This window comes from Ostrea edulis, chromosome 8 (assembly GCF_947568905.1).
Source record: "Ostrea edulis chromosome 8, xbOstEdul1.1, whole genome shotgun sequence".
NCBI lineage: Eukaryota > Metazoa > Mollusca > Bivalvia > Ostreida > Ostreidae > Ostrea > Ostrea edulis.
The window spans coordinates 8,863,533-8,877,581 of record NC_079171.1 but is presented as its reverse complement, the minus strand read 5'-3'; the positions used below and the strand labels follow the sequence as shown (position 1 = coordinate 8,877,581).

Sequence of the window (14,049 nt, the reverse complement as noted above, 5' to 3'; positions counted from 1 at the left end):
AAAAATGAAATGTTGACCATTTCATTTTTTGGTTTGATTACTTATTATTCAAAGTATTTTGTATATTGTTGCAAATGTAAAACGTATTCGTTACCAATTTTAATGCACCAGATACGCATTTCGACAAATAATGTCTTTTTAGTGATACTTAACCGAAATGTTTGAAATCCGAAATAACGATAAATTGCTAGATCTATTTTAGCTATTTTAATGTAGATTCAATCCGCATTTGTTGAAAAACTTTGTTAACACTTGCACAACTGTGTACAACGTAGAAAGGCAGTTAGCATTTAAAAATGATTATGTTGATGTTTTTAAGAAGAAATGGAATGCGTGACATGGATTTATAGTTTTATATGATGTAGGAGATATATGTACTTGTATACATTAGCATTAGTGTATTTAAGGTATTATCAATGCGATAACAGTACATTTGATATACATGTACACTTGACAACCTATCAGATTAACATTAATCTGTACATAACATAAGCCAGAGAAACTTCATTCTTTTCTATCCCTTTTCCTCTTTTTTATCTTTGAATGAATGCACATTAGAGTAGATGTGTGAGTAAATGGTAGATAAAATACCCGTACTGTCGAGTTAGGTGGGTTTGTAAAGGCATGATGATAAACCCTGACTGTCATTATATGAATAAATGTTGTGTGAAGAAATTCTTTGTGGTTTGCTTATTACAAAATGTATAAATTTGTCATACAGCTTTATTCAGTCATCCACACATATACAACACAAAACATTCTAAACGTACAAGAAGTTCGGAAACACATATATATCTATTTAGCTTCAGATATGTAGCTCTCTGGTAAATAACTCTTTATAAAATCCTTCAATTCACAGCGCGATTGAGGGCTTATATCTCTGTATTTTGTCATCGCCATATCATAATATAAAAAAAGATTTCCAACATTTTCCCCACTACACTTGTGTCCAAACATTCGCGTATTTTATGTCCAGTGTTTGTGTTTATTATAAATGAACACCGAATACGTACATATTGGATACAATGGATAGATACAAAGATCAGCAGGGTTCTAATTGACTGCTGACTAGCATGGTAGCGTCTACAAACGAAATGCTTTGAAGGTATGGCGTGTGTTCGGTTGACAAGAGACTTTAATGAATGTTTGGAGGTGAGTTTGGACACAAATTTATCGAGGAAACATATAAGAAGTTTTTGTATTAGTTCTTTGAGACGGCGATCCAAGGATATAGCGATTTTGCCGATTCAACAGTTAGTGTAATTTTCTGTGAAGTGCAGGAACGGTTTTTCTGAAAGGTAGCTCTCGTCCGCCTCCGTGTTTTGTTGAAGAGCTAAAGATAAGAAGCTACACATATATATTCTGAAGAAAAATTAATTATAATATTCGTGTTACCACACTTAACAAAACTGAACATGTCAAAGGCGTAACACAGTGAATCCATGTGCATACACTGAGAACTACCCGTCTACCAATTGGAAAAATCATTTACAAAATTCAAAATGTTAACCTAAATTTGAAAAAGGAAAAATAAAGTTTTATGAAATGACTCAATTTCCCTTTTCCTAAAAACTACAATATCAAAGTTATTTTCTATACATTGAACAACACCAGAAAGACACTCGTAAACAAATATCAACTGTAAACCAGACAACTTACAGAGACTAGACGAATATCACTAAAATGCTGAGGGGAAAAACATTCTCAGGCCTTGAGAGTTCGAGGTTAAGAGACAGCGTAGCTCGAGCAATATCAGAGACCGACCTGAAATCCTGAAATCCACCCATCATTTACTACTTAGATATCCGTCGTTATACATAAAATGACTTTCCTAGTGTAATAATCCCCACATATAGATAACACTTGACACTCATTACACACATTTAGTGCATTTGAAATACCCATCACATTCCGTGTACATTTCAAAAGAGATTATGGAACGCGCTGATTTACAAAATGTTGTTCACAGAAAGATAATTAGTCTGAAGATTCAAAGGCTATCACAGAAAAAGCAGTAGGATATGTAAATACAAATGAATGTGTACGTATATGCATCGATCACATGGGTACAACCCAAGATTCAACGTTTAGATGCACGAAATCAGCGTAGTTAAAGATTGAATGGATACACTCCTACATTCTCCAGCATTTAAAATTGATATTTCATTTGTTCATGATGCATCAGTTACCTAGCTACACTTTATATCTGAGTATGTGCTAAAGGGGCTTTAATTTTGCAGGACTAATTTTTGCAAGTTTTGTCCTTCGATGTTTCACGATGGTTTGAATGTCGCGGATTAACACCTTCGAATAGGTCGTCTTTACTCCCTAATCAATGTTTACTAGGATTACCTCCCCTGTTTTCTATAAAACATGCTGCATACGTTTTTACCTTCGGATAAGTTTTCACTATTGCTGATAATATGAGTTTTCCCTTCAGCTATTAAGATAAAAATTGTCACTTGAAATTTTGAGTTTTGTTCACTAGTATTTTCGAATTCAAGAGGTCATTTACATCTGTTTATTGATGTCGCTTCCACATTTGTTCAGGAAGAACAACCCCCAGGGGTTAGTGCTCCTCCATTGTCAATTCTACCCTGATCCTCGCAAGATAGACGACCCTGAAGATGAAGGAATCACAGACGTGCACAATGATTCTTTGGAGAAAAAGTTCTCAGGATTTTGTCGAGAAAACGTAACTAGGGATTATATGATACACATTCGCCTGAGACAAGTTTAAGAATAACTAAATATACATTGATAATGGACCATCAAAAGCTACATATGGTTTTGCAAATAAATATAAACAAAATTACAGTTAGGAGTATTCTCCCCATCGACGTCCTTTGAATTTGGGGAAATACGATGATTTCAGACATGTGCGTCTAAAAGTGTTGTTAATACACAATTTTGATGACAGATGCAGGGGGTTTTATGTATCAAATATAAGAACATTTTGTCTGAATCACCATTAATAGTGATAGGATAAAATCATCACTCTCCAGAATGAGTTTTAGAGAGCGGAAGGCCACCAAAGGCATGAATACGTTACCAACTGACGTTGAACGAATTTACTCTAAAGCCAAAAACATAACATTTCTGGCTCACTTGTAATTAATTGGAAGCGGACTGGTGTCAGCATCATTCCATGTGGGTAATGGACAATAGAGCGAGCAGGTAAAATCTTGTTTCAACAATAACTCCGCAGTTACCGTTTAGCGGTTTTTTTTTCGCGGGTTTGAAATTTAGCGATTACTGGTTCAAAGATATGCTAATACTAATACTTTTTGTGTAATAAGTTTTGGCGGACAAGGAAGTTATATCGCTCTTGCAAATACTGTAGTCGCAATTGAGTGCATGGTTGGCGAGTGAAATTTTGGTGGAAAGCTATTTAACCGCTAAAATAAACCAAATTTATCACCTCGCGGAAAATCCCCGCTATGCGGTATCTTTTTTTATGATTTTATCATTATGTCATCTACTAATTAAATAATTTACGAAATATTAAATGAGAAATAGTTTTGTACTTTTCTTAAAGTCTTAAATTAGTAAATGACAAATATATTAAAAATTAAAGCATTTTACAGGTTCAAAACAAATCCCAATTAAAGGATATGACGACAAAAGCCAGATATCAACTTCACTATCAGTTCTTTTTTACCAAGGGACTCCTAAAAATACCACCTTCGTCATCATTTCCTGACTGAATGAAATTAATTTGAGAACGTTCTAAACTGATTCGTTATGTGGAAAACATATTTTGCCGAGCCTGACTTCTCCTTGAATAAAGAAGAACTTTGCAATTTTTATCTTTTTAAAGGGCGTTCAAACACTTTTTAAACTTCTTGATGAAAAGGGCATTATAGTTGTTTTGTACCGAAATCTGCACTGACCGCCTCCAATCTCTTGATATACAAATTAATAGTGATTTTAATTATTTGCTCAAAACAGAATTTCAAAACCATTACGCAAGTCAAGTCGAACGAAATCTTAAAGATGGGTCCTATATTGTAGTTCTAGAAATTGACTTGAAATTATCTTTGGTTAAACTCCTGTATGCTAAGTGGTTTGTGCAGGCTGTCGAGTGTCTATCAAAACAAAATTATCTGATCAAAAGTGCATTTGTATGTGTTGGCATTTAAATTTGTCTGTGTGCTGAGGGGTATAACCACCCGTACTAATATTAATTGCTACTTTGTACATGTTTTATACAGTTTTTTGTTTGACAAACAAGTTAACAAACTTGTTTCTAAATGTACTTAATATATAATGAATGCACATACTAAACATTACTTTGTCCTTACCTCGGTCTTTTAAATAATAAACTTCATAGCTCTATATGTTCAATATCAAGTACAGTCCATAGACTAAGTTAGAACCATTACCTTTAGATGGATTCATACCCCTATGAACAACACTTTGTGATGGGCATTTTTTCGCGATCTTTAATACAATCGCGAATATAGTAAATTCAAACCCAATAGAATATACCCCGTTTGATAGTATCACCAAAAAGGTTTCCATTTATCAAGTTCGTTTCCAAGATAACCGTTCATTGTAAAAGTCATCTCTTAGCGCAAATGTCCAGTAAGAATAGGCTCAAGTTTAAATTTCGAATCCAACTAATTTTTGAAATAATATTGATAAACAAATGAAATGTTCAGTGTATGTTTGTATTTGACCTATTTTATTGCATAAGACAGTACTCTTTCTTGTTTAAATGTCTGTGCGAGATAAATCTCCATGTATAAATATTCACGTTTTTCACCCAAGTTCCATTTAAGATATTTACCATTCACTGTGTTGAGGCATGGGTCTTATGGAACAAGGAGTGTTACGAAGAGTGTTATTTTTGACATAAAAAAGAAAAAAAAATATTAAGTTAGATTAGTTGAAAATGAAGGAAAAAAAATCACTGCACTTTTGAACTGCACTTAATGCCATAATGTAAAACTTATACGGTACCAATTTTGATGCACCAGATGGAATTTCGACAAATCTTGTCTCTTCATTGATGCTCAACCGAAATGTTTGAAATTCGAAATAACAATGAAGTTTTAGTGCTATTATAGAGAAAAACAGTGTGCCAAAAAAGTGGAGTCAACTTCGTGTAAAGATAAGAGCTATGCGTGAGGGAGATAATCCTTAATTTTGAAATGAATTTCTACATTTTGAAACAGCAGTTAAATATACATCCGTATTTTCAAGCTGGTAACGAAGTACTTAGCTACTGGGCTGTAGAGACCCTCGGGGACTAACAGTCCACCAGCAGAGGCCTCGACCCAGAGGTCATAATGTAAAACTTATACGGTATCAATTTTGATTCACCAGCTGCGCATTTCGACAAATCATGTCTCTTCAGTGATGCTCAACCGAAATGTTTGAAATCCGAAATAACAATTAAGTTTTAGAGCTATTATATGGAAAAACAGTGTGTCAAAAAAGTGGAGTCAAATTCGTCTAAGGATCAGAGCTTTGCGTGAGGGAGATAATCCTTAATTTTGAAATGAATTTCTACATTTTGAAACAGCAATTAAATATACATCCGTATTTTCAAGCTAGTAACGAAGTACTTAGCTACTGAGCTGTAGAGACCCTCGGGGACTAACATTTCACCAGCAGAGGCCTCGACCCAGGGGTCATAATGTAGAACTTCTACGGTACCAATTTGGATGCACCAGATTCGCATTTCGACAAATCACGTCTCTTCAGTGATGCTCAACCGAAATGTTTGAAATCCGAAATAACAATTAAGTTTTAGAGCTATTATATGGAAACATAGGGATGAAACACCTCATGAACCAAGATATTTCCTAATACTTTTATAACATAAAAGAAAGCTCAGGTCAAAGACGCGTCTCCCTGTCCCTACCCATCTTAATGCAAACCGTTGTTAATTCCATCCATTCTGTTAGATATAGAAAAATAACACTTTCACGTTTAATTTACAACCTCGATAGAAATAGTCTACGTCAGTCTTGATCTAGATATATCCTAATCTAATTTTACAGTCTCCTTAGAAACATTCTACGTCAGTCTTGATCTAGATATCTCTAGATACATCATAATCCGTCTGTGTCCAGTATCTACTTTTTTCATGGGAATCATTGCACCTCAACCAGTTTTCAGCCCAAAAGAGAGAATCGCGATCCTTGTCATAAGACAATGTAACCATTTTGAATTACAATATTCCAAGGAAAAGGAGAGGGGTGTAATCCTTGAAACACCTCAGATCTCCCACTGCACTCTTGAATATTGAAAAATCCGAGATACTTAAAAACCTTTATAGAGAGAAATGATAAATATCACTTGGTGTTGATGTTTCCCATTGGAGTGAGCACACCAGAAGATAGTTTGCATGCAAGGCGAAGATAACGAACAGTGATCAATATCATAACTCCTTTAAGCAATACAAAATAGATAGTTGGGCAAACACGGACCCCTGGACACACCAGAGGTGAGATCAGGTGCGTAGGAAGAGGAATCATCTCATATATCTTTTTAATGATCAATTTTTAAACAGAGGAAGACCAAACAGTGATCAATCTCATGAATGGAAATGTTCCAAAGAAAGGGGAGGAAGTGCAACAACTGGAACACGTCAGATACCCTACTCCACTGAACAAGGATTACAAAACCCGAGCTACATAAGAAGTTTTAAAAGAAGAGGGAAAAGATAAATATCATCTCATGTTTATATACATACGAGTACTTTGTAAACACGAGCAGCCGCTTGTTAATCCCTTTACAGCGGGTTGAGAAAATGGTGGAACTTGCCAATCTGAATATCATCTATGCATGTTTTTTTTTTAAAATATATATTATTTACACACATTTTACGAATTTACATATTTTAACTTTTTACTTAGTATACAGCAATTACAACTACAAGAACGATATAACAATAGGTATAAAGGTTTACTATTTGGCATTTGTGTCCTCAATCAGCTGATCGGCGACCTGACACAGTTTCGTTATGCCGATTTTAGATTAACATGTTTAAATTTTGCTAACCTGTTGAAAAATGATGCCATCATCTTGTAAGATTTGACCTGCATATCTTTTTTATTTTTCCGTTTTCGATTCAAACGCTCAGCAGTCGGCATTTTTCATAACAGTTTAATTTAAGATGGAGAAGGCGTTTTATTTCATGTGCTTTACCGCATCTTCGGCATATCAACAGTTTCACATTTTCTGTGTTTTGTTCCTATACACACTGAACAACAGAACTGCTGGTGATCATTACAGAATAATTTGATTGTTTCCTTTTGATGTTCTAGACAGCTGCAGATATTTGCCGATGCAGTAAATTTGATTCCGGATTTTATCTCGTTTAGTTGACATACGGTATGTTCGCTCGAGAGCAATTGCCCGTTGTGATGTTTGGTGCATATTTTGCATACATATTTAGCACATGACAAACTCCGGTAGCATTTTCATTTTAGCTACCTCGTAAACAAGGATCGCACAGTTTCTTATCAGGTTTCTCAACGATTTTCTCTAAAATAGTATTCAAAGAAAAGAGCCCTGTCCCGTCGCCTGGCTTATCGAACGAGCCAATACTGGAAATATACTCACGGCATAAAAGACAATTAGTTCCCAAACGAGGCTTCGTAGATTTACAAACATTAACAATGTAGGAAGATAAACACCCGTGACAGAAGGAATGTGTACTCGACGAATTGAACTTCCTCCACCGAAGATCTGTTGTCATCTTTATATTACAATTCGTTTTCATTTTAAATTCAGCGTACCCGTTGTAACCTTGGTGTCCTAAATATTACGATACAAAAGTAACACTTCATGATGTCTGTAAATGATGTGTTGATTGTTGACGTTACAATGACGAACAATTACATAAACATATATTCACTGTCATTCTTGTAGATCTAGAGTCTAAATGTCCAAAATATCGAAGTACATGATATGATAAGACAATACTATCGCACTAAAAATCATGGGTCATGGGATAGGAATACGATGTTAATATGTAACAGGAAGTAAACTATTCAGGAACATGGAAACCTGTGTGAAACATGCGTCAATGGGGCTGGTGGGTTGAGAGTTTGAATTCAGATAACAAATCTAATGTAGTGATACTTGTGACAGTTAATTATTGATATTTCAACGTCAATCAAAGTACTGAAAGAACTAAAAACGTTTATTACGACATGCTGCACTGAACAGTCGATATGAATAATAGAAAATGTTACTTCCTCTCCAACTTTTGAGTTTGATAATTCAAAAATAATGTTGAAGCAGGATGTAATGTCTTCTATTGAGATATAGATATGTATGTGTGAAGATTGCATTTGCTAAATTGATATTGCGAATGGTGGAGTGCAACATTGATATTAACTTTCGATTTTGTAAATATCTTCCTATGATTTTGATTTCATAATAATTTAATAACTTCTAAAGTGATGACTTAACAACGATGCTCATTGCATGAAAAATTCATTTGATTTCTTAGTAAAAAAATCGTCCGGAGTTCATCTGCACTGAGCACGCTGGACTATTTTTCTCTGGAATGCGTCTTCCCTGTTAACGGCCTTTCTAATTTTAGCGCTATTTATAGAATGGGAATTTCCACACATGCATTGTTAAGGAAATGTATTCGTTTGATGCTACTAAAAATAAACACAATCAAATATGTGAATAAAATACAAATTAGTTTAAAGAAACAACAAACATGGGCCTAGTAATGACGTGGTAGAATAATCAACTTGATGACGTAGGACACTGACTGGTAGAAGTAGCCCAGACAGATTACGGTTTGTATCAACTGCTTTACGCTTTTGATAACATGACGGAGCAAGCAGCGATTTTTGATTTGGTAAATATTAATGAAATTGAACTGCGTTATATGTATGGGGCTCAGTCAACGAGCGCAATTTATATGTAGAGGTGTTGAGCTTTCTACTTAATATTGAAATGGAGCCGAGTCGCATTCCACCTTTCCTACGATATAACCAGTGTTCAACGTCTCGAATGCAATACAGCATGCATCCAGTCACCACTTGTTCTCCTCCTTTTTATCTATTGCAGCTTTTAGCCGTTACACCTTTAATATTGCGTATAATTTATTTAATTCTGCACAGTAACTCTACCTCACCCGAACGCACAGCCATTTTTTGTTGTTGTTTCATTCTACGCGGCATTTAAAAAACGTTAATTCAAGCTTTTCGATAAGAAATTTTTTTTTGTTCTATCTTAAAAGTATAAGTAAATGATATGAAATAAAACTTATAATTCTTTATTTTATGCATGTATCAAACGAAAAATTGAACGGAACACTTTTTCATCAATGCGCTTCGCGTTTGATGCATGTATCAAATAAAGAATTATAAGTTTCATTTCTTAACATAGCACTGTAAACCCTAAAGGAATTGCTAATGTACAATTTTAATTCCAATTTAACATACAATAAACAACATATATAATCTGTATAACTATAATGTTGGTAAAACAAAGTCACACTCAAATTCTCAAGTCTTCTTCTGCAAACTTCCCCACATAGTTATCTAGCGAAAGTGTTATACAGTGATGACATTCAATTTAAAGACGTTCTTAAAATGAATATTTGATTTACGAGATTATTTTCTTGATTGAATATTGTTTTAACGCCATTTTCGGCCCTATTTCAGCGGTTAACTAATTCCCATGAATAATTCAACACAGTGTTTTGTGCAGAAAACTGTGAAATTAACTGTCAAGTTGGTTCCATTGTAATGCTAGTTGAATATACAATGCAAATTTTACAAGAAATCATCAATAGAACATCTGTTTACATTAATACCTTTATAATATTTTTTCATATTGAGTTCAATTCATTCCATTGGATCAGGTAACTTGTAAATAACTTTTCAAAAGTCGATTAAATATATTAAAAGTATGACACTTTTGTACAGGATAATGCATAAAACCCTCAATGCTAATCACACTAAACCACACTGCATGCACACCAAATAACTTGTACATGCATTCATTATCAACAACGACATAAAGGAAAGAACATGGCAAAATAAGATGCATGATTCACGGCGGGTGTGACCGGTCAACAGTCGATGCCTATTCCCGGGCACCTGATCCCATGCCTGGTGCTTTGAGGGACCCATTTATACCCTGTTCTCAATTGAGTATTCTTTACAGGGTGTATGGGATTAAGATTCGCCATTTTCATGTCAATGTTTATCAAGAACTCCAGTCAAATTCACTGTATTAATTGATTCTTCGTCGCCAGGATCTTCACTCAAGACCATATATTATAAGAACTAGGTTCTTTCAAGTTGAAAGCAATCAACTCTACTTTAATTTATCTTCACTTTGATAACCATTATCTACTATCCCATCGCCGACTCTTAAACATTCATCATTTTTGTAAAAAACTATTATTCAATGTTAAAACCTTTCATGAATTGATGGATCCATGCATGAAATGAACACAACCATAAAGATTTAAAATTCAGACTTTACTTGAATATAAATTACAATATTCAACTTGTTTAATAGCCATATACCACATCGAATTATAAACGCTGGGATATCTGCAATGATACTTTAATTCTAAAAGAATTGGAAACATGGTACACACTTTTTCAACACGACCAACCTCTTGTTAATTTATTTACAGCGGGTTCAGAAAATGGAAGAACCAACCGATATGAATTCCATCCATGATTGTCTTTAAAAAAATGTATATCATCTCGACACATAGTTTGACGTGTTACCATTTAGCAATTACAAGAACAATATAACACTAGCTATAAAGGTTTACTGTGTCCTAAATCAGCTGATCGGTGACCTGACTCAGTTTTGGTATGCGGATTTTAAATGAACACTCAGTTATGGTACGCCAATTTTAGATGAACACGTTTATTGTAAGTCGTGGGTTTACAGAATATGTTTACAGCATATTCTTCACTTTCATGGTAATATAGGTTTTGGATGGTGTTACTTCTGCACATTCTCAAGGAGATCAGGTACAAATCACCACTATAATCAGTTATCTTAGATAAACGTACGAAGGAGCCCGTCAACTGAAGATAAATCCTACTGGCCCAGTACCCCAATGCTTTAAGTTTATCAAATTATTTGACTGTGACCCACTGATTAAGAACAACCAGATCTGAACATACACGGACAAGTTAAGCATCCAACCCGAGAAAGAAACCATTAAATCCTTCATTTTAAAGAAAGAATGTTGGGGGTGGCGAATTTCATTAAGTTTGACTTTTCTTATTGCACACGATTACATACTTACATTTTTCACATGCCTATGTCTTTATCCAGTGTATACAACCCATTGCATAAATTCTAATTATTACAGTGTTTTCATGCGCCGTTTGTGACGTCACAAAAACGTACATTTGATGTCGGATATTAAAATTCCCAACAATACAATGACGTAAATGAATAGCCGTAGGGGGTTAACATGTGATAAAAAGACTATCTCATGGTTTGTGGCTCACGGATAGAAAACACATAACTCGTTGAATATAAATCATATCAAACCACGAAGCATGGGCGATTCTATGTTTCTAGCATTTCATCCATAGTTTAGAGCATTAATAGGGCAACAAATCTTTATATTTAAATCTTAAAACTTATTCACATTAACTTCAATAACAAAACCTATTGGACAATCAAATATACCAAACCTAAAACTGTTTATGTTAAAAATAAATGATTGTTAATAAGTTTGAAAATTCCAAATGTGCGACCTCCTAAACATGCATATAAAGATATATTGGGTGACTACTGCCCCCCCCCCCCCCCCCCACTAGGTTGGATAGCAGTAATTAAGGAGAGAAATGAAGTGTAGAATTAAACCGATAGCTCTGCCAATCCCATCCCCCTTTTAAAAAATCGAAGTTCGGGCAAACCAATTTAGCGATTTTAGTTGAAGTCTCGAAATTCCACCGTCACTTCACCCAACCGCCCACGATGTATTACCTTAAACGTGAAAAAATGTCTATTGCTTGTCAAGAATATTCGGCTAACCTCCGACGGCAACATCTCTTTATTTGAAAACCGATACTATGTGCCTGTAATTAAGACAGAAAAAAACATTTACAGCAGATATACTTGAGTATACTTGTGAAATAATAATGTTTCCTTGAATAAAGGCAATACTTCCAATGTATGTATAAGACAACTTGCGTGAACACTACAGTTGATTTTTCTTATTTTATTTAAAACAAGGTTACAGAAATTTACAGTTTATACACTTTCATGATTTTGTAATTGCTACACACACAACAGGTACTCCTATCCTCCATCAGTTTAATAAACACTGACTGTGGAATATCTTCAATAATTTCAACGAGACAACTTGCATGCACATTAAAGTTTTTTTTTTCTTGGAATTGTTTTTTATAGGACATTAACTATAGAATTCTACAGTTTATATATTTTCAGAACTTTACAACCACTGCACACACAGCACATACTCCTCTCCTCCATTAGTTTAATAAACACTGGCTTCGGAATATCCTCGATAATCCTAACAAGACTGCCAGCGCCAGACAACACGTGGATATTGTCACTTCCTCTAGCGGCAACAAAGATATTACCGACGGAGTCTACATCAAGTCCACGGGGTTCTTTCATTTTGAGATGTTTATACTGCCAGACGGTGTCTCCCTGGTCCGTGATGGCGGTCACTGTATTAAGGAACCAGCTACTGTACACAAGATGTCCATCTTTTGTTGCACTTATATTAATATTCCTACCACCTCCAGCTTTATATTCTTTAAGGTTTTTACCAGATATATCAAATTTTATGATTTTACTTCCACATGCTACATAACACGCTCCATTGTGTTTTGTTATTCCATACACGTGTTCGTTTATATTAATACTTCGCAGTTTATGTAAATCAGACGCAGAAAAAACTTCTATAGATCTCGTCCCACCACAGGTCACAATTAGTTCTTCTCCAACTTGTATTCCTTCAAAAGGGTTACTCAGTCCATCAATGACTCCCGTGGATTGCCAATCTTTGTTATAAATAAGACAACGGCCATTGGAAATGGAATCTCCAACTATAAAGTTACCATTTGACAGAAAATTCCCAGTGTACACATTCGGATTTCCTCCTCCAATGCTGAATTCAGAAACTAAAGATAACGCAATGTCATGTACATCGTACGTGACGTGACGATCAGACTCAGCATATTTAATATCTCCAAAAGATTTCATATTTCTCACTTCTTTCAGAACTTGTGACTTTGTTTCAGATATCGTTATCTGTTTCTTCGTGAATTTAAACTGTTTCAGCTGTAAGAGCCTCTCTTTCACTCTGCAATACATCGCCACCATTTCAGTGTCATTCTCCGTCTCTTTCGCTCTTTCAATATTCCGGCAGCAGTAATTTGTACACTGTATACCATCAGTAAGTACATTTGTATAATCACTTAACTTCCTCCTTCCTTTCTTCAGCGCACCTGCTACTTCATCTAAATGTTTGTTCTTCAGTATTTCTAGGTGGTCAACAAGTTCCTTGAATTCCCTTTCTGTTTTCTCTATGATTTTGTCCACTGAGTTCTCTATTTCTGCTACATTTTTCTCTTGTTCGCTCTTTGCTTCTGTCAGTTTCTTTTCTAGGTTCTTCACATTGCCAAAAAGTAGGTCCAGTTGACCATTTTCTTTGATATGTTTTGCCGCATCTTCAACAGTATCAATACTTTCGCATTTTCTGTGACTTGTTCCAATACACAACGAGCAGCAGGACTGCTGGTGATCGTTACAAAAGAATTTGATAGTTTCTTTTTTATGTTCAGGGCAGCCTTGGGTATTTCTTGATGAAGGAATTACGTTACCGGATTTCATCTCGTTCAATTGACATACGATATGGTCTTTTAAGAGGAGTTGTCTTTTGTGATGTTTCGTACATATTTTACATAGATATTCTGTACATGACAAACATATCCCTGTAGCATGTTCATTTTCGTTATCTCGCAAACAAGGACCACACAGTTTCTCATCAGGCTTATGAACGATTGCCTCTAAAACTTCATTCAACGGAAATAGCCCCGCCCACTCGTC

General features: G+C 35.0%; 1 protein-coding gene across 1 annotated transcript; it reads right to left on the bottom strand.

Annotated features, from left to right (window-relative positions):
* Window positions 1-12,399: 12,399 nt before the first annotated feature.
* LOC130049595 (uncharacterized) lies at window positions 12,400-13,833 on the bottom strand. Its single transcript, XM_056147431.1, has one exon. The coding sequence runs from the start codon at window positions 13,831-13,833 to the stop codon at window positions 12,400-12,402; it is 1,434 nt and encodes a 477-aa protein (XP_056003406.1).
* Window positions 13,834-14,049: the final 216 nt, after the last annotated feature.